Source organism: Danio rerio, chromosome 18 (genome assembly GCF_049306965.1).
Source record: "Danio rerio strain Tuebingen ecotype United States chromosome 18, GRCz12tu, whole genome shotgun sequence".
NCBI classification, from domain to species: Eukaryota; Metazoa; Chordata; class Actinopteri; order Cypriniformes; family Danionidae; genus Danio; species Danio rerio.
This window is the reverse complement of record NC_133193.1, coordinates 12,365,001-12,386,691: the sequence shown is the minus strand read 5'-3', so window position 1 is coordinate 12,386,691 and position 21,691 is coordinate 12,365,001. Positions and strand designations below refer to the sequence as shown.

The window sequence follows — 21,691 nt, the reverse complement described above, 5'->3', positions numbered from 1 at the left end:
TGCAGTAAGATAATTACACTTTGTAATATTTTTTGAAATAAGAAAACTTGGGTTTTAGTAAAGATAATAATATCTTAAAATAGGTTTGATAACACTTATTCAAATTTAAACTAATTATCTTAAAACTGGCTTGTTAATTGCTTTTTAAAATATCCGCTTTTTACTTTGTGTGAAAAAGTCTTAAAGCTACATTCTTAACAGGAGAATTCCTCTTAATTTAAGAATTGTCATTATATGTTCTAAGTAAGTCAAAGCTTTGAAATTTAAAACAAGATTATTGTATGAATTAAATCATACCCATACATGCGTATAGGGACAAAACCTGTAAAAACAATAAATAAATAAATACGCAAATATATAAATAAATGAGTAAATAAATCCATAAATTCCTGCATAAATTAAATAATAAATAAATATTTAAATAAATCAATAAATGTATATAAAAATCAACAAATTCCTGCATAAATAAATATCTCAATAATTAATAATGCGGGCAGATAAATAATTACATAAATTACACAAATATTGGAGGAATAAGATGCTAAATTTCAACTACATTTTCCCCCTTTCAAATCACTATTAATTTATATTCTTTTATTATTTATTTATTTAAAAAAATTTTATTCTATAGATTTGTATATAGATTTAATTATTTATTTGCATATTTATTTGTTTAATTATTTATTGTTTTATTTTTGCAGGAATTTGTGTATTTATTTATTCATTAATTTATTTAGTTGTTTTATGTATTTATTGTTTTATTTATGCATAATTATGTGTATGTAATTGTTGATTCATTTATTTATTTGAATATTTATTTAGTTAATGTTTTATTTATGCAGGAATTAATGGAGTTATTTAGTCTTTTATTTATATATTTGTGTATTTATTTAGTTATTGTTTTTGCAGGTTTCATCCTCCAAAATTATACAATTTATAGTTGTTTGCATGTACATTATGTTTTAAGAAAATAATGTTTGCCTGAATATAATTTGCCTGCAAATTTTGGGGTCCTGTAGTTTAAAAGATATGATCCTGCTTTATTTGACTTAACACTGCTTTGTTTACTACAGCATCCAAGAAAACACTGTTATTTTTGCTGTTCTGTATGGGTGCCACCTGCTGAAAGAAAGTGAATTAGCATTTAGCATCACAAAAACAGATGCTATGTAGGGCTATGTGGAATCTTTGTGTGGATCATGATGAAAGTAAAAATGTTGCCTCACCATGTAAGATACGCAAAATTACCTACTGTACTTGTAAAAATATAATAATAATTATAAATAAATTATAATAAATAAATAAACAAAATAAATAAATAAATAAATAAATACATAAATAAATAAATAAATAAATAAATAGATAGATAAATAGATAAATAAATAAATAAATAAATAAATAAATAAATAAATAAATAAATAAATAAATAAATAAATAAATAAATAAATAAATAAATAAGCTAACAAATTCTGGTTTCTAAAATTTGAAATTCTTAAATTTGGATTCATCCAATTTGCTTGTGAAAAATAAATAAAAAATTGTAGTTGGCCATGGAATATTAAGATCAATACACAAGGTTTCTGCAGGGTCTTAACAAGTCTTAACATATCTTAAATCTCAAAATCCAAATTTTAGGCCTTAAAAAGTCTTAAGTCTTTTTTAAAGAGGTCTTAATTTTCCTTTGTTCATGTATTGCTACCAAATCTGGCCAAAACTCATACAATCACCAACAATCATCTAAAAAAAAAAAAAAAAAAACCTTAAACTTTTTATTTTTCAAAAGTTCATATTAACTCTTTTCATCATAATGGTTTAATTATTTTCCTTACAGTAATATTTGTTTAAAAGTTCTCCAAACGACCTGTACAGATTGTTGTGCATAAATGTAGTTTATTATAGTTTTTTAAACTTTTAAAACATTTGTTCATTTTTTATTTTAAAGAAAGTGTATGTTGGGAAAAAAAGTGTACAGATACAAGTAGAGCTTGCTTGTTTTACACAATATTTAAATATTTAGTTAAGAAATAAAATCTAAAATGTATATTTTTTATTATTAATGCATTATTGTACTATTAAATTATAATATATTTTTTAAAAAAGAGCAATTAAAAATCTTTTCATCTGGGCCATTTGAAAAATTCATTAGCCTTTAGCCCCTAATGGGTCTAAAATTTCATTTAAAATGGTCTTAAAACATCTTAAATTTAACTTAAATTTAAAAATTAAACCCTGAATACATCAATACTATTTTTAAAAACTGGTTGATGGAAATGCCAAAATGCGCATAAAAAACATATGCGCATGACTGAGTAGGATAAACTTTTTATTCAATAAGAAAAGATGCACATAAACTACGATGGAAACACTTTTACCTCGCAAATTTCACTATGTGCAATAAAAAAGGTTATGTGAAATTTTGTGATGAGAGATCATGTGATAAAATGTGTGTCAATGGACAAACCAGCCATCCGAGCATACTGTAAATCATCTGAACTGTTGTTTTGGTCATTGTAAAACACCTTACCGTTTAAGTACTAGTGTTATTATATTATTAATGACCTCTAGAATCAAGAGCATCTGTGCTCCGCGTCTGACACCTTCAAATGCCACTCCACATTCACTGCGTGTCAGGATTGTCCTTCTAAAGTCATTTATTAGATGAAGAAAAGATTGACGCAGCTTCTCCTACTGCAGCAAATTCTGTTTTTACTGTTAATATTTGGCGCTAGTTAATCAGGAAGTGACGATTTTGTTCGCTTTGACTTGTTGGATGGAAATGCTGCTTTATTCACATGTCTTTTATGCGATAATCAAGTTTTGTGGGTAACACTTTACAATAAGGTTCATTAGTTAATGCATTTACTAACATAAACTAATCATGAACATCACATGAACAGCATTTATTAATCATAATTGAAGATTTACTAATGCATTATTGACATCCAAGTCCACGCTTGTTAACATTAGTTAATGCACCATGAGTTAACATGAACTAACAATGAACGACTGTATTTTCATTAACTAACGTTAACTAACATAAACAAATACAGTAGTAAATGTATTGTTCATTGTTTGTTCATGTTAGTAAATGCATTAATTAACATTAATTAATGGACCTTATTGTAAAGTGTGACCGTTTTGTGCATAAAGTTAATTTGCATTTTTGGATGGAAACATAGCTACAGTCTTTATTTTGCTAAATATACTGCAAATTAAAATGTTGCCAATGTTACCGGTTGAAACCTTAACTGGTGATAAGGTCTTAAAATGGTAACACTTTACAATAAGGTTCATTAGTTAATGCATTTACTAACATGAACTAATCATGAACAACACATGTACAGCATTTATCAATCATAATTGACCATTTACTAATGCATTATTAACATTCAAGTCCATGCTTGTTAACATTAGTTAATGCACCATGAGTTAACATGAACTAACAATGAACAACTGTATTTTCATTAACTAACGTTAACTAACATAAACAAATACAGTAGTAAATGTATTGTTCATTGTTTGTTCATGTTAGTAAATGCATTAATTAACATTAATTAATGAACCTTATTGTAAAGTGTGACCCTTAAAATGTATGAAAAGGGTCATAAAAAAGATCTTAAAAGGTACTGAATTTCACTCTCTGACTCCTTTATATACCCTGTAGTTCTGTGTAGCACATTTTTGGGTCTCGTTTGGTTCTGCCGCAAGTTTTTGTACACTAGATTGAAGCAGACATGTTCTTTTTAGGTTCTGCCCCAACATTTTGTGATTACATCTACCCCTCATGAACTCACTTGAGTAGAGTCCAGCAAGAAGTATAGTTTGATGAAGAGGTCAGAATTATTGTTTGTCATCAGAAGATATATAGATAAGATAGACAGCCCTCATGCACCTCAGTTCAACTGAAATAGTGGACAAAATTTCATATTTGAAATAGGTTGTAGGTGGGGAGCTTCTAGGGAGAAAACAAATACAGGAATTTCCTTTTTGGGTGAACTAAAAAATAAATAACTTAACCTTCAAGTTAGAAAGGTTTGTGTTTGCAGTCTCTAAATTGCTGAAAACTTTTATTTGTTAGCATAGGCAGAGGTGACGGGCAGTGAAGAATCTGCTGTCTGCCCTCATCTTCCTCTTCCTCAACTTTAGTAAACAGCAGGCTTCCCTCAGCGCGCACACACATTGTGCTGACACATCTCCACAAAACCTGAGCCCTCAGGGCAACAATATGACAAACCTGTCCAAACCTGTCCACACTCTGGAGACTCAAACACATGCACACACACTTCTCCACGTATAAGCATTCTCTCTTGCATCCGCTCCCAGAACTGTTGGTATAGATAATGATGTCATCTATTAGCCACATATAACATCTGACCCTCAGGTCAAACCCTTCCACATTCCCAAACAAACACTAACATCTTTACATACACAAGTTGCCTGAGAACATAGGAAACCCACGAGAGGAATGATTACAAATCAAACACCGAGCCGCTAGGTCATTCACTTGATCCAGATGCTTGCGCCGGCTGAAATGCCTTTGGACTGTGCGATTATGAGACTGCATCCAACTGGACGGACATTATTTAAACACAACCCAAGGCCAGGTATACAAACTCCTAATGAGCTGTGCATTAGCCACAAGCAGCCACAGGCCATGGGAAACATATGCTCCATTCACTTTTTGACCGCTAGTTTACAGTATGCTGAGTTTAAAGAGGAATGGTAAGGGGTGCTAACTAAAAAGTTGTACGTTTAAATGTTTTAGATACGAACACACAACTGAGCTGGGCTGCGTTTCCCAAAAGCATCGTAAGCCTAAGAAGTTCGTAGAAATGATCGTACGACTGATCTTAATATTACGGTCTGTTTCCCAAAAGTATCATAACTTAAGTAGCACTTGAAAATCTTAGTGGATCTACGAGTGCTCTGGAGTAATCGTAAAGCCTTAAGTGCATCGTAAGGAGACAGAGTTATGAGGGCACCTGCTGGACAACCGGCAAATTGCACCTACAATTTACTTCTCTTCAAAGTCATTATTCATTTTATTTGTACGTATATCTCTATTCATTTATATTTTCTACACATTACACAATTCAATATACAAATAATAATGAATAAAGAAAAAAATAAAAATTACATAATAAATGTTAGAATGAAAAAAAAAATTACAGTGTTGTATATGGACATTTCGAGGGTAGTAGGCTACATATGTTGTATTTAACAGAAAATATTTAATGTGATTTAAATCACATTTAAATGCTAGTGTCTCCACCCCTAGGTATGTGCTTATTTATATTTTTTTCCTATTAGCAAATGCACATCAGGTGGGGATAATTAGGCTAAACTTTTCAAAAATAAATGTAAGAGCTTATTTATTTATTTATTTATTTACTTATTTATTTATTTTGATGTGAGATAATCAATTTTTGATAAAGAAATTGATAAATAATTCTACTTAATTAAGGTTTCATATAAATATCGAAAATGATGCTGATGTCATTTCCGGCAAGGACTGTTAGAATTAGTTTTATGCGAGATTGGAGCAAGACAGTGTTTTTACAGTACGACATTTCCAGTTAATTTATGTTTTTAAACTGGCTCAAAAATATTTTTTTTTATGTTATTCGAGTTGAATATACATTCACACAAGTAGAAGAAGAATTATATGGATTGCTATAACATGTGCAACAATAACGAGCCATTCTATAGCGTGACATTTCAGCACTTAACAAACGGATAGCGACTCCTAAGTTGCACTTAAAGCTGGGCTACGTGCAATTGTGTTAAGTGCATTTTTGGGAAACGCACGTGAAACAATAACGAACGTTCGCAAAATGACTCGTAGAAAACGCTCTTAAGTGCTAAGATCAATCGTTATCGGGAAACGCAGCCCTGGTCAATCATAGCTACACTGCTTCATCATACTTTGTGTAGATTTACATGACATTATCGTAACTTCTTTGCGGTAACCTTTCATTCACACTGGTGCTCTTTTCATGAACTCAGTGTTTAGAAGAGCTAATTAACTTTCTGCATAATATGATGCTTCTGACAGTATGTTTCATTAGCATAGCTTGTCCCTTAGGACTAGCAAGATGGCGAACGGAGGAGAACACCATCTCAGCAGTACTTTTCCTTTTATATGGAACTATGAGGACAGGACAACTTTCTTATGTCAGAAAATAAAGGCATTGCAACATCCTCCACTGGGTTTTTTCAAATGAAAAGAGAGATGACAGGATTATTAAACATGTCTGTTGCAAAAATTATATTCCCACACCTTTTGACCAGTGAATTTCCTTGACTTTCTGTAACTTTTTCTCCCAGAAGTTCATGATTGTTCCCAGGCTTTTGCTAAGGTGTTGAAATAATTTTCTCATTACCCTACTACACCGTTCAAAAGTTAATAAAGGGATAGAGAATTCTGACTTATCCTTCAACTTTTTAAAACATTTTCAGTTTTTTTTTTTTTTTTTTTATAAAAAAGGAAGATATTTTGAAAAAAGCTGGTACCCATTGACTTCCATTGTATTTATTATTATTTTTTGCTACTATGGAAGGTGCCAGCAAACAGCATTCTTAATCAATGATCCTTTTTGGATGAACTATCCATGTAAGAAGTCTCTTACAGTGGCTGTTTCTCAATATGCGTTCTTGTGTCCTTGTGTTCTCGTGTAACGTCATCATCAAATTCAGTTCCAACACTCAAGACCTCAAGAACGGAGGCCGCGTGAAACTTCCCTGATGCATTTTTGATATCAAGGATGCATCGATGCAGACTTGAAAGCAAAACTTGCTTGAGAATTCTCAGAAGTGATTGTGGCTGAGTAAAGGAGGTGTGACGCGCAACATTTTATTTAGATTTATTATTAAAGTTCAGAGATATAACTTATTTATCTCAGGAGTTTCCCTGGATGAGATGGTGAAAGTAATCATGGACATGAAAATCTCAATAAAGGAATAAACACATTAAGGGTGTTTGTTTGCTGAAATTCGTATTAAAAATTGTTTTATTTGTATTTATGGGTTTATGTATAGTATATCATAGGGTTAGTGTGAGTTGACATGTACTTGCAAAGTTTCTCATAGTCAGTTAAATGTCTGTTGAAGGAGCAGTATCAACAGATATTTAGCAGTCTACTTATACTCAAATGGACCGGACAATTAAAATAAAGTGTTGCCAAATATATTTATATAAAGAGTTACGATAATGTTCCTATTCAAAGCTTGACTCTTTTGTGGTTACTTTATGTACTAAGACCAACAGAAAATGAAATTCTTGATACATTTGGCTTGGAATTATACTTAAATTCCGGCGTAGTAATCAAGGAACTTTGCTGCCTTACAATGTTTGCAGCAAGCACAATGATATTACACAGACTATAACTGGTGGTGCAAGTATAATGCTTGATGCTAAGGACTGTTTCAGCCACAAATGTATCAAAAAAATTGAGCAAGATGCTAATGGTCTAATCCAATTTAATTATTTATGCTAAGCTAAGCTAGAAATGCCCTGCCAGATCTTGATTGGTTGAATGGATTAAAAAATAGATCCTAAACTAGCAACTTTTTTTTTTAAATGCATGTATTTTTTTACTGAAACTTTAATACTTAAAGGGGTGGTCCACTACGATATCATATTTTAAACTTTAGTTGATGTGTAATGTAGCTGTGTTAACATAAACAACATCTCTGAATGTAATACGCTCAAAGTTCACTGCAAAGCAAGACCTTGGCTTTTAGTTAGCCTAGCAAAGCCTACATCAAAGGAAGTTTGGGGACAACAAAAAGATACATCCAGGTTAGTGAGATCACAACGGCTTCCAGTTATGTGCATTCACCTTGCACACATACCCTGCGCAGCGAAGGAGCATGGCCAGAGTCACTGTAATGTTATCTGTGAAAGCTAAAATGTCATCCAAACGTTGCTATTTCCACAGATAATCTTCTGTTTCTGTATTTGGGCTTCCAAAGGACACAACACAAAGAGAGAAGTGCTTAAAGTTTAATTGTAATTATGTACTAGAGAATTATAATAAAGTTATAGCTCTAGCATTTGACAAATGAGAACTTCCAGAATCTCTCTCAGTTCAGTGCTGGGTTTGGCTAAAAACTCCTCAAAGAAGGAGCAACTCCAACCATAAAAGATGAAGCTGTGGATTGTGATCCACAACCTGTAAGTATTTTTATTTGTTAAAATTGATCAATTACATCCATAGTTTCTAGCATTAACTGTATGTTGTAGCAAGAACGTAAACAACGGAAAATGCTGTTTGGCACCATTAACAATTTAGCTACAATTTCCTATTTATTCATCAAACCGCTATAAACACCCACAATCCTCACCAGCGCTGCAGTGTCTCACTATGCAGCCGCTTACCCTGCATTCTGCATCTCAAATAACGAACTTGCAAAAGATATGTGAACATTTCATATTACTTTCACATGTTAATTGAGAATGTATATGAAAGCCACTTGTCAGACTTTGCTTTTAGAGAGCAGGCATGAGGTTCAGCTGTGTCTTTGTAATTTTTTGTCTTATTCAGGCACAAACTGATACAGCAACTGTGAATCGGCAAATCACAGCACATTATGTTAGCTTACCAATCAGAGCCTCTTGAAGGTGGGCCTTTCTGAGAAACTAAGAAATATGACAGTAGTTTTCCTATTCCAGCCAAGTAGCTGTAAATAATCAAGGTAAGAAATATATAAAAGCAACATGATTTTCTACAAATGAAGCATGAGCACACATTGCGTTGCGTCTTATAAACACAACCAAGCCTTAAAAATGCACTCTGGACCACCCCTTTAAATGCATTTGAAGTCAATTTTACTGAAGTAAAATTGAAAAGGAGTTTTATATAAATATTTTATTAGGGTATCTGTACTTGTAATGCTGACCACAAACTTTTTCTAGTATTTACTGTTTTTTTTCCCCCTTTATTTTTTTATGACCTGGCTTATAGTACACATTTACTTTCACTACCCTGGAAGAAAATTAATTATTGTCCAAAAAGAAAGAAAAAAATAACAAAATGCCCTCTTCTAGTAGCCCTACTCAGCTCTTAGTATTAGAAAGGCTTAGTCTCACATGTAGCTCTTCTCCATTAGACATGCTATTTTGCTGTTTGAACAGGATGACCAGAATTGCGTGGCTTTTTCATGCCCAAGCTGATTAAGAGTTTATTGTAACTCTGAGCCTAATTGTAATTGGACCGTGTGAGCCATGAGAGTCTCGCGTGCTGGGTAATGGAGACTCTTTTCTTTAGGAATGAAAGAACAGCCATTACCAAACAGTGCGGATTATCATGCGTTTTCGAGTGAGATATGAAAGGAGTGATGTCACACTGTACCCTGATGGAGTCGAGAGTGTTCTTTGATGTATTCTTGTATAATGAGACTCGGTGGTCTCAAGATGTTTCTGCCGAGAAGGATGATGTTGCTTATTCACCTTTTCGCTTTATTCTCTCCATTGTGAAACTGGGCTTCTCACACAGCAAAACCCACAAGGAAAAATGTTGAGCATTAATGAGCGCACACTCCACACACAGAGAGAGAGAGACATATGCCTTCCAACAGCTTTTTAATATCTTGTCTTGACTCAGTGTTATTGCTGGCGTTCTGCATCATCGGCTGAATTTATTTCATCATGGAATGAAAAGAATGTGGAAAACATTTGGCATGACGCGGGTCTCCAGAGGGCATTTTAGCCCAATTTTACTCCATAAATGTGAATGATTATAAGAATAAAAAATTTAATATACTTCATTATATAATTTCCCTCTGCATACAGAGAAGCTGCATAGCATGAATGTTTCAGTTTGTCAAACTATTAGTGGTGTTGGCATTTAATGTAGGCACTGGTTACTATTATTCATTATTTTACTCCATACTGCGCCTTAACGTTTAACGTTATGCATTTAGCAGATTTAATCCAGAATGTGCGTTCAAAATATATTTGTATGCCTTTAGCAGACATTCTATTTCAACACATGCATTTAAATATTATGCATTTTTAAATTCATTCAAGGTTCTTTTTAAGTACATATTAAGGCCAAATCCCAATTCTATTTTTGTACCCCTACCCCTTCCCCCTCCACTTGGCCCTTAAAACAGAGTGCGAAGGGGAACAGCTTCAATATTTACACTACAACACCTGCACACGTCATCATATGTCATCGCGATCTCTTGCTTCATATGAGATCAGACAATGGTGACTGCTGTGATTATTCTAGCTGCATTTATTTATTTATTTTTTGGTATATATCTTTTTTTATTTTAGCGTTTTTGTTTTTTTATTATTTAAGCTTGATGGTAAAACACAAATGCAGTTATGAATGTATTAAAACATATGCTTGTTTGCAGTAAAAATTCATAATAACGACAACAAAAATGCTTATTTGTGCATCTTTTTACTTTCGTGTGCAGCCATGCTGCTGTTGATGGTGTGTTTTGTGAAAATTTCTTACCTGTTTGTTTCGAGTGTGGTCCTTAAAATTTCCAGGGCCCTATCATAATCCCGGCGCAAAAAGGTGCAGGAAGTGTTTGCCCGGACGTGTTGCTAATTTCAGACAAGCGCAACCTTAATTTTCCTGTTTTCTGCCACGTTGTTGAAATAGCTAATTCATTTGCGCCACTTTGTTGACTCCTGGTTGTTCCGGTCAAGAAAAGAGGTGTGTTAAGGCACATTGTTTGTGCGTTACTATTTTTGAAGAACTAAAAAAGACTGCATAATTGACCTGCTGAAAGCAGGTTTAAATTCCAGTACAAAGCGTGTTAGTTGTGCGCCTCGCTTAAACATTGCTTAAAAATCAAATATCTTTTCACACCCACTGCCTTCATGCCTTCTTCATCTCGGGGCTTTTGTCAGTTAATTCAAGACAATTTGCTTTTGCATAATGTTATTATTATTCACAGTATTATTTATTATATTTATATTTGTTTTACTTAAAAAAAGCTTAGATTTGTCCACCTGTCAGATTTTAGACCATATGGGGCATAGCACGTGTGTTTGGATACAACTCGTTCGACCACACTTCGTTATTATTGTTCATTTATTCGTTTGCTGGAAATTAGAACTGAAATTAGAAATAGTTTTGAAACAAGTCTTTGCGCCTAACAAACTAAATTAATTATGTAGGCTAATGGATGTCTGTACGTACAGCACAGTTTCCTTATCCACAAATAAGAGAAATAGAAAGTAAAAGTAAAGGCCAACTGAAGGAGGCTCATTATCCTTGTGCTGCAGATGCTCTGTTTAACTGTTTACTTGCTAGTAAAGAGTTCAGTTTTTTCCACTTACAAAGTCCGCCATTTAAATAGCAAATGTGCCATGGCATAATGCAACGGACTCTTAAAGGGTATGGGAGATGAGACTATGATTGGTTTATTCTCAAAACACAACCATAACTCATAAAGAGAATAAGCTCAGCCCTGTTAGACCCTGCACTGCAGCGCAGAGCGTATATTTCCATCCTTAAATTAGCAAAAGTGGATTCGCTTCAGACTTTGCACCTCGATCATTAAAATAGAGCCCTCAGTTTTAAGGGCTATCTAACCCTTTTTCTTAGCCCTACACCCTCAAGCTAAAGAAAATTAAGACACCCCTTCATGTGAATGCGCAAAACGAGTAGTAATGGTAATGGTAAGGGGAAGGGCTAAGGGGTAAAATTGGGATTAGGCCTAAGTGAATGCTTTTAGCAGGCACTTTTACAAAAAACACAATTAAATATATATATATATATATATATATATATATATATATATATATATATATATATATATATATATATATATATATATATATATATATAAATTAAAAAGTATTAACAGTTTTATGGTTGGTATAAGCTATGAGCTGCATGGGGGCGCAGTGGTTAGTACTGTAGCCTCACAGCAAGAAGGTCACTGGTTTGAGTCCCAGCTTGTCCAGTTGGCATTTCTGTGTGGATTTTGCATGTTCTCCTCATGTAGGGTGACTTTCCTCCGGGTGCTCCGCAGTCCAAAGACATGCACTATAGGTGAATTGGATGAACGATTGGTCGTAGTTTATGAGGGTGGTATATTAGCAGTAATGCTAAGCTAAAAATTGCTGCATTATCCACAATTTGTGGATAGTATCCGTTTAAAATGCACATATATTTTTACATTCATGCATTTAGCAGACATTGAATTTAAAGAGGATTTTATTTATGTATTTATTTAAATTATAGAAACGTAATGGATTATTTCATGCTTAATAATCAACCACCAACAACATCCTTTCCCAAAAGTTTTTCCAGTGTGAGCAGAACAGTGACTGTTGTGATAATACAATAAATACAACAGCAATAAAAAAAAGTGTGACGATAAATCACGTTAAAGCTGAAAGTACAGATATTATCTCTATACATCTTATTTATAGCTCTGCATGAGAGACTATCTTTCACTGGAAATATGCCTGAAATTCCAGTATGTGCTGTTTTCTCTGGGCTGAAATGACGTTAATCTAGTGTGCGTCAGTATGAGGACCAGCCCGCTCTGTCAAACTGTAATCACCCCACACTTCCGACGCTCTGGGCCAAAGTGCGCTCAACCACTAATGTGAGATCGTACACCTCATTAAAACTGCCGGTGAAATATTTATCTATCCCAGCCGAGGGGGAAATGATACCGATTCTAAAGTGGCGGATATGAGTATGTTGTCTTCCAGCGTCAATAATGACAGGCTTTTTTAAATGCTCCGCTCACTATGCCAGTCAATTAATGATGCTAATTACATTCATTTGATGCAGTAGGCAAGATCCCGATAGCAGGTATTGACTAAACGCAGGCATCTTATTAGTGTAGACAAGCAGGTAATATTTCTCTAAGGACACGCATAGTATTCTTCATTATGTGTGGTAGTGTATATATAATTTAATAACAATTCTGTGTTAAGTGTGTCTGTTTTTACAGAACAAATTGTGGTTCTGTCTTTGCATGTTTACTTATTATGATGATCGTCTTAAGGTTTAATAAGTGCATCTCAGTTAATGCTGTAAATTATTTACACTTCCTGACAAAAGTCTTGTCGCCTATCCAAGTTTTAGGAACAACAAATAATACTTGACTTCTAGTTGATCATTTGGTATCAGAAGTGGCTTATATGAAAGGCAAAGGCCTCTAGATTACGCTTATTTTACCAAAATAAAATATGATCATGCCTTGATTTTGAATTATTTAATTAGAACAGTAAAGTCTGCCTTTTTTAAACAAAAGTCTTGTCACTTAACAGAAATAATGTACAGTATAGAATATAAAGTCATGCTGCAGTGAGTATTGTGTATGTGCCCCATGAGCTTGGAGGACTGCATCCACCTTCATTTTACCCCAGACATGCTCAATAATGTTCATGTATGGTGACTGAGCTGGCCAATCCTGGAGCACTTTGACCTTCTTTGCTTTCAAGAACTTTGATGTGGAGGCTGAAGTATGAGATGGAGCGCTATCCTGCTGAAGAATTTCTCCTCTCCAGTGGTTTGTAATGTAATGGGCAGCACAAATGTCACCTCAGGCTGTTGATGTTGCCATCCACTCCTGCAGATCTCTCGCATGCTTCCTTACTGAATGTAAACCCCAAACCATGATTTTTACTTTACCAAACTTGACTGATTTTTGTGAGAATCTTCTGCAGTATTTGTGATGATTGGGATGCAGTTCAACAGATGATACATCTGAAAAATCTACCTTCTGCCACTTTTTCAAATGATCAACTAGATCATTTTAATATTATATTGCTAGATCATTTTAATAGTCAGGTTAATATTTGTTGCACTTACAACTGAGATTGATGACAAGACTTTTTTCAGGTGGTGTAATGTGCCCTGTTGCACAATAATTAACAACACATCCCAAATCATTATATTGAACAAAATATATAGTTTGTAATAAATATTTATAATTATAATAACATTCAATCATGAAGTAAAAAGCACATATATGAGAAAGTTTTACATTCAAAAAAAATATCTAAATCTAACTATAAAAATGTTTCCACTAGTTTTTTGTTTTACTCTGTGGCTTTAATATCTTTTTAATGACAAACTGATTTAAATACATACACTGTAAAAAAAAAATGTTGGGTTCCACATAATCGATTTGTCTTGGGACAACTAGAAGAAATTAGGTAATAAGTGGATTGAGCATAAAACAAGGAAGTTTCCCTCCTAAAAAATAAAAAATAAAGAATTGTGTTGATTCAGTTCATTTTAAATAAGTAGCTTGAACAAGCAACAAAAATCATTCTTTAAGTGCAAATAGCATGTAAAATGCAGGTATAGTTCACCTAAAAATAAAAATGTAAAGAAGATATTTAGAGGAGTATTTTGGAGTATTGGTAGACGGTATCCTACTGACTTTGACTGTAGAAAAAAAAAAAACACTATAAAGGTTTGTTTTTTTAATTTTATACTCTCTGGGACTAATAATCTGTCCTGGCCAAAGCAAGCAGCGAGACAGAGTTTACAGAATTTATGGGACAAACTATACATTAAAAACACTTAAAACAATTACAAATCACAGAATCACCCTCAGATTGCTGAGTGATTGACTCAGAATGATCCAAAGAATTGAATTGAAGCATATTTCAACCAGATGGAGATGCATGCCTACAGAAAAAGCCTTTTTTACCAAATTCAGTGTGAACAAAAGGAACAGAGAGACTATAAAAATTCTGAGAACAGTGGAAATATTTCTGTGAAGTTTTCTGTTGTATAAGACAACAGAGATATGAAGAAAACATCCCAAAGATAGCCTTGTAAACACTCAAATAGTAATTGTTAAGGCCATCTTGGAGATGTTGCCTCCATATAATAATTATAATCATATATAATGGTTCAGTAACAACCATATAATGGTTAGAATCATCTGTTTGTATACCAACATTTTGAGGACAAGAGTTTTGAGTGAACTATTCCTTGAAGTAAAAAATAATGGATTTGTGGTCTAATATCGTGCAAATATTTAGAGAAAGGCTCTTCACTAGAGTTTATTTCTCTAGTGAATGAGCATGTTGTTGATGCTATATGGCTTGCCTGAAGTAAATATTGTTTTGCTTTGTGACATATTGTTTACAAGCTGTTTTATTGATGTCTTTCTTTGGTTGGAGTTCTGATTGAGCGATTACATGAGATGAGATGTTCATTCATGGACATTTGGTGCTAAAACTAGCGGTAAAGTGGAAGGAATGATAATGACATATCAATTCACATCAGCGACCATGAAAACAGCATTTATTGTTCGAATTTCCTAACAAAATAGACACAGATTGAGAAAACAAAACACAAAAGTTTTTGGGATTATTTGATGGGACGTGCACTTTATAATGCAAATAGCAAAGAATAAAAGATCAGTTGGGATATAAGAATCTATGTCAATCAATTCCTCAAGAACACAAGGATTTTTTTCATTGAAATGTCCATATATATAGCTGACTCATGTGCTTATGTCATTTCAAATATTTCAAAGAGTGTTAAAATCCAGAGAAATAACCCATTTTAATTAGTAACATAGACCGTGTCCTGTGTTGTCATGACATCTTAAGCCTTTCCAGTTTGGTTTTATAAAAAACCAAGAAGTACCAAATATGCTATTGTGTTTTTGTTTTTTAATTAGATTCGACAGAACAGTATTAAAACAGATTCCTAAAATGTATTTAGTGTGATACAACAGTGGTGCTTCCTCTCCACATGATCACGACCGAAAGAACCAGTGGACTGTGGCATAATAAAAGCTGAGCTGTTTTTGTGCAGCGTCTCTCATTACTTTCGCACTTTCGTTTGCTTGCTTCATACTATAATGTTAATAAGTCTTTAGCTCATCCATGAACTAACTTAGGGTGTAATAAAGACGACAACTCCCATGATTCCACACTTAAGGCTGATTTATACTTCTGCGTCAAGCGAACGCATGTGGTCCGGCGCAACCGAACTTGCATACCCCTTGCACGTAATGCAAGCTCTGTGATTGGTCTGCTTGGTAGCGCTGACGAGTGTGAGCAGGGCCGAGAGCCACACACACCCATTGGAGCGAGTGTTTACAAGTGTCGAGTTCGGTGAAGGAGCTCCATATAGAAACTTTTGTTTTGTGTTTACCTTATGATTAAAGTTGTTGCACGTCCACCGTTTCCCACCTCAGAATGAGCGAGTTTTAGCTACTTGTACGTTGAGGTAACATTCACAAAACACCTGCGAAGAAAGTAGACACTGAAGAACTTAAAAACCTTGCTGCCACCTAGTGTTTTGGGAGTGTTATTGCAGAGCAACACAAACAGCTAGCAGAAGTATAAACCAGCCTTTAGTCACAGCTTCATCAAACTACACCTTTATTTGATTCAATAAATCCCCTTTAGCCACAAAACAATTAGAGACTGTGCCTTTAAAATGAATACATTAATGAAAACCTAGATTAAATTCTGCTTGCAGTGGTTCCATCAACACATTATACAATATGTTTTGTACAAATTTCTAACAAGGATGTGTACCATTACACTCTATACACTCTATATAAGGCCTGACTGAAATATTAATGCTCTTAAGATTGGATTTGTGGTTAAACTTTTCCTCCTGTTGTTCACAGGTCAGTGAGAATGCAAAGCAGGACCTGAAAGATGGCCTTGCCCTCTACAACACAGACAACAACATTGGGCTGAGAAATGCCTGGAATATCATCCAAGCCGAGGTAATCTTTGTGACAGTCCTGAAAATATTCTCTTATACCTGCCGAACTTAATAAAGTTTTGTTGACCTTTTTTTTATTTTGCTCTCCTCCTGCATGGCAGTGGAAGTGTTGTGGTGTCACCGGGTACACAGATTGGCATGATGCCCTGAAAGAAAAGGTTGTGCCTGACCGCTGCTGTCAAGAACATTATCAGGAGTGTGGCCGCAACTCCACCAACATGTTCTGGACACGGGTGAGTGGAAACATGCATTTAAACAAATAACAGTGTTGACAAATGTCATCACACTTAGTAAGAAGAAGAAGAAGAAAAAAATAAACACACTTTAAGGGGCCGTTCACATAGAATTTTTTTTTTTATCCCTCTAACACAACTTTTCTATTGTTTTTCAATGTAAACACCCGTTTAGCAACCGTTACACTTGTGTCTTGTGTATTCTGAAGCGCCGCACGTGTTTTTGACATCATGTCAACTTAAAAAATCTTCAACTTTCACACATAGAGCAGCTCATCACTGTCAGATCCAAAAGCAGTGGACTTATCTGAAGAGCTTATAGGCAGGGCAACCGTTGCAAGCTTCTGTTTATAGACAGTTAGCAACTGTTTTATTTACAGTTATATCACGGTGATAGAGGCGCTCATTGTCCAGAATATCACTGTGACCAGTTATATGATGTATCTTAAAAAAATGATGTCTGCAAAATTGTTACAAACAATTTATATGTTGTATTTACCCCCAGGGGTCAAAGACCGCATATAAGCGTTTTAAGGCGTCTTCTCCTGATAATGCCGAAAAGAACGTAAATTACACTTTCAGTTTTGATCCTACAGATAAGAGTAATACATTAATCGAATCTGTTACGTGTCTACTTTTTTGTATATACTCACAACAACAACAAATGTGTGTGCTTTTGAAAAATAAGAAAAACAAACAGTGTAGGCATACTTTCATTTCTTCTTTAGAAACGCGTCAGTAAAATGCACTGAAACTCTGCGAAAACAAAACACACAGACATGAGACATATATCTATAGAACGCTTGAAGTGTCTACTTTTAAATGCAGCGAGTGCAAGTTGAAAACAAACATTGCTTGATAAAGTAATCAGTATGAAACCAACACTCTGTTAGTTACTCAGTCTGATCTCATTAGCTTTAATGCGAGTAATGATCAACCTTATTTGTGTGTTCAAATTCAGCCTAAATAAATTGTTTACAGCCACTTAACGTAAAAAAAAATTGTAAATCCAAGAAATCATCTTTGAATATTTTTTTCCCTGCGATTTTTAGTCATACAGACATAAGTAAGACATTATTTGTAACTGAATAAGAGTCTACTTGTGTATACCGTACTCACAACTACCACAAAACATTGTGCTATTGTAAAATAAAGTAACCAACCAGTGTGTACATCTTGTCATCTCGGTCTCGGTGAACTTTTATCTGAAAATACCTTTTTACATCAAATTTGGATATTCCACAGCCTCTCTGGGCACCTGTTGTCTATGTTGAAAGTCTCATATTAAAACTGTTTTAATTTTCAAGTCTACCAATGTAAATCTACCAATTAGTTTAATTTTAAGTTTGTTAAGCAGACAAAATGCTGAATTGCTTTAGATAGCATGTAATATCAGTGGTTTGATTGGTCAGATGGCCTGTCGATCAACACCCAGCAAAGACAGGTGACATTTCGAACGCACCACTTTCCATTTAATTGCCCTCATTTGGAATACATTTGTGTTTAAACTCTTGTGTCCATTAAAAGTACATCTCAGAAATGGGATGGGATCAAAGAAAGGACTGGAGGTAATAACTGAGACGACTTCTCTTTTCTTTCTCTTTTCTGTCCTTGAGAAGAGTTATTATTAATAAATGAAAGGCAGTAAAAGCCATAGATTTAAGACTTCTCTGTTGGAAGAAGCTCTAAGTGTGTCTATAAAGTGCCAGACCCATGTATCTTTATGTATTTCTGCTCACTTTTGGGTACTCAACGCATTTGTCTTTCCTACAGGAGATGATTTAGCTTATGAAAACTCATTTTAATGTACTGAATGTTTGAATGAGATTGTGAAGAGGGCAATGGTCTCTTGTGGCAATATTTTTGTGCCATTGACAGAGCTCTACATCAGTAGCTGATGTTGCACGTCAAGCTGTCGCACCTTCTTATCGGCAGCTTTTAGTTACCACAGAGCTTCTAATGGAGTGTGTGCGGATGAGGCATTTCCTTTTAGTGAACTCTTAATGTTTTTTCAAACGCAATTTTTTCATTAAGGCAGAACGAGGAGTGTTTGAAGTTTGTGGAACTGCCGCAAGAGAAAGAATTTGAGTAAATGTCACCATTTGCTGGGATGAAAATTACACAAGGACGCATTTGTAGTCAAGTTAGCCTGAAACCATAAGCCGTTAAATTGTTAAATTTATCTTCACCCCCAGACGTTAAACAGCAACCCAACATAAAGTTTTTAATTCACAGAACAAGAGAAATTAGTCAAAAAACTCTAACGTGAGGCTGTTTGCAGAGACATGTTTTACCATATCGGAAGGTATTATATTGCATTACCGTCACACTTTTTGCTTGTGCTGGAAATGAATTTCCTTTTCAATAAAGCATCCCACAACACCACCACCAACTCAAAGCTGTTTTGAATTTTTCCCCACATAGCATTCAATATAAATATCACTGAATGTGCATTTATTCTTTTTCATTGAGCATTAAAAATGCTGCCATATGTGAAATTGAAGATGTTCCTACACATTTCATGTATGCTTCACTACATTTATTTTAAAGGGCAGTCTCACTTTAATTTGCTGCACGTTTTGAAAGCCTAAGAGGGGCATTTTCAAAGAGTTATACAAATTATTAGTGTGGTATTTTAAGCTGAAAATTAGTTCTAATTGGATTTGCATTGCAAACATTAAATAAAAGTTAAAAAGGTGTTTATTTCATATATTAAGTTTTTAGTTATGATACTCCTAAAATCATTCCACATAAATCTGCAGATTTTTTACAAAATTCTCCACGGAATAGCAAAAAATGTCCGCAGATTCTGTCTGGCCCAAGTTAATAGTAACTAATAAAGCTATTTTAACCTGTAGCTTTTCTGAATTTGATTGTAATGCAATAATGTAATAACTATTTAATAATTATAAATATTATTTAATAGTAAATAACCTTTAGCTGCTTTTCACAATAGTTATTGTGAAAAGTGTGATACAAATAAATGTAATTGAATATTATCAAAGAATACATTTTTAATTTTGTGCTGTTCTTTAATAATAATAATAATAATAATAATAAATATCAATAATAATAATAATATTATTAATTATAATAATGATAATAACAAATACTAACAACAACAACAACAACAACAATAATAATAATAATAATAAATACCACCACCAACAACAAAAATAATAATAATAATAATAATAATAATAATAATAATAATAATAATAAATACCACCAACAACAACAAAAAAAATAATAATAATAATATAAATACCAACAACAACAACAACAATAATAATAATAATAATAATAATAATAATAATAATAAAAATAATATTAATGATAAAAGGAAAAAAATAACCAATTAAAATGTAATTTAAAAAATAATTTAAATTCAATGAAATTTAGACTCATATTTACATGGTACTGGTTTCCTTATTTGGTGTGCACTTCACAAAATTCATACTTAACCAAGTAAACCATGCTTATTTAAAGCGAATCACACAGCGTTCGTTTGTGTTAATCAGTTTGTTAATGTGAATGACCCTTAATCAGTGTCATTTATTTATTTTTTTTTTGCAATGCAGAAATGCCAAATATGGTAAATAAAATCATTCCACATAAATCTGCAGATTTTTTACAAAATTCTCCACGGAATAGCAAAAAATGTCCGCAGATTCTGTCTGGCCCAAGTTAATAGTAACTAATAAAGCTATTTTAACCTGTAGCTTTTCCGAATTTGATTGTAATGCAATAATGTAATAACTATTTAATAATTATAAATATTATTTAATAATAAAAGCCCTTTAGCTGCTTTTCACAATAGTTATTGTGAAAAGTGTGATACAAATAAACTCGAATTTAATTGAATATTATCAAAGAATAAATTTTTAATTTTGTGCTGTTCTTTGAACAACACCAAAGAAAAAACCTCAAAATACCCTAATAATGACCACAAATTTACCTCACCTATCTATCTCCTCACAGGCAAGTTCTCTGGTGTAGTCAGTTTTGCCATATCGGAAGGTATTGTATTGCATTATCGTCACAATTTTAGGTTGTGCTGGAAATGGGTTTCTTTTTAAATACTGCAGCCCACAACTCAAAGCAGTTTTGTCTTCTTTTTCTGTACAGCATGTCGCTGAATGTGCTTTTTTCCCAGTCACTGCGCGTTGAAAATGCAGCCGCAGCATTCACTGGCTCACTCAAACGAGTTGCTAAACTTCAGCTCATTTTCCCCATATCAAAATGAGCAACTTGCAAATGAGAAACATCCACAATCAGCTTGTATTACGAGATAAATCACACCTCACAACATTTCTCCTGTCTTCCAGGGCTGCTACGAGAAGGTTGAAGAGTGGCTTGAAGATAATAAGCACCTACTCGGAACCATCGGCATGTGCATCTTGGTAGTTCAGGTAAGATAGTGTGCATGTGTTTTGCCATCACTTGGGGTGTCAAACGCGGTGGTGATAATGAGCGCTTCTGTCTATTTTGGTTCTGCTGAAAAAGTCCATGTTTAGAGCGCCATATTCAGCCTGGGAGAAAAAGGTGAAGTCCTCATTACAGCTTCCTGATACTTTAATATATAGAAAGTGAACCTGTCGGACCTACATGATGTCTTGCAGTGGTTCATTACAGCCCTAGAAAGAGCAGGAATTCGACGTATTTGATTATCACTGTGGCCAGGGCTAATGTGAACATTCTGTGAAGACACTCCACATTACTGTCACACTGAAGAAGATTGTAGAAACCAGGAAGAAATTG

General features: G+C 33.8%; 1 protein-coding gene across 8 annotated transcripts in view; it reads left to right on the top strand.

The window, feature by feature from the left end:
* The window catches only part of tspan9a (tetraspanin 9a), a 494,333-nt gene that overhangs the window by 461,686 nt on the left and 10,956 nt on the right, over positions 1 to 21,691 (top strand). For all 8 annotated transcript variants that reach the window (XM_073929887.1, XM_073929888.1, XM_073929886.1 and 5 more), the window contains 3 exons: positions 16,597 to 16,698; positions 16,799 to 16,930; positions 21,259 to 21,342. In XM_073929887.1, coding sequence (XP_073785988.1) covers positions 16,597 to 16,698; positions 16,799 to 16,930; positions 21,259 to 21,342 — 318 coding nt within the window. The remainder of the gene's footprint in view (positions 1 to 16,596; positions 16,699 to 16,798; positions 16,931 to 21,258; positions 21,343 to 21,691) is intronic.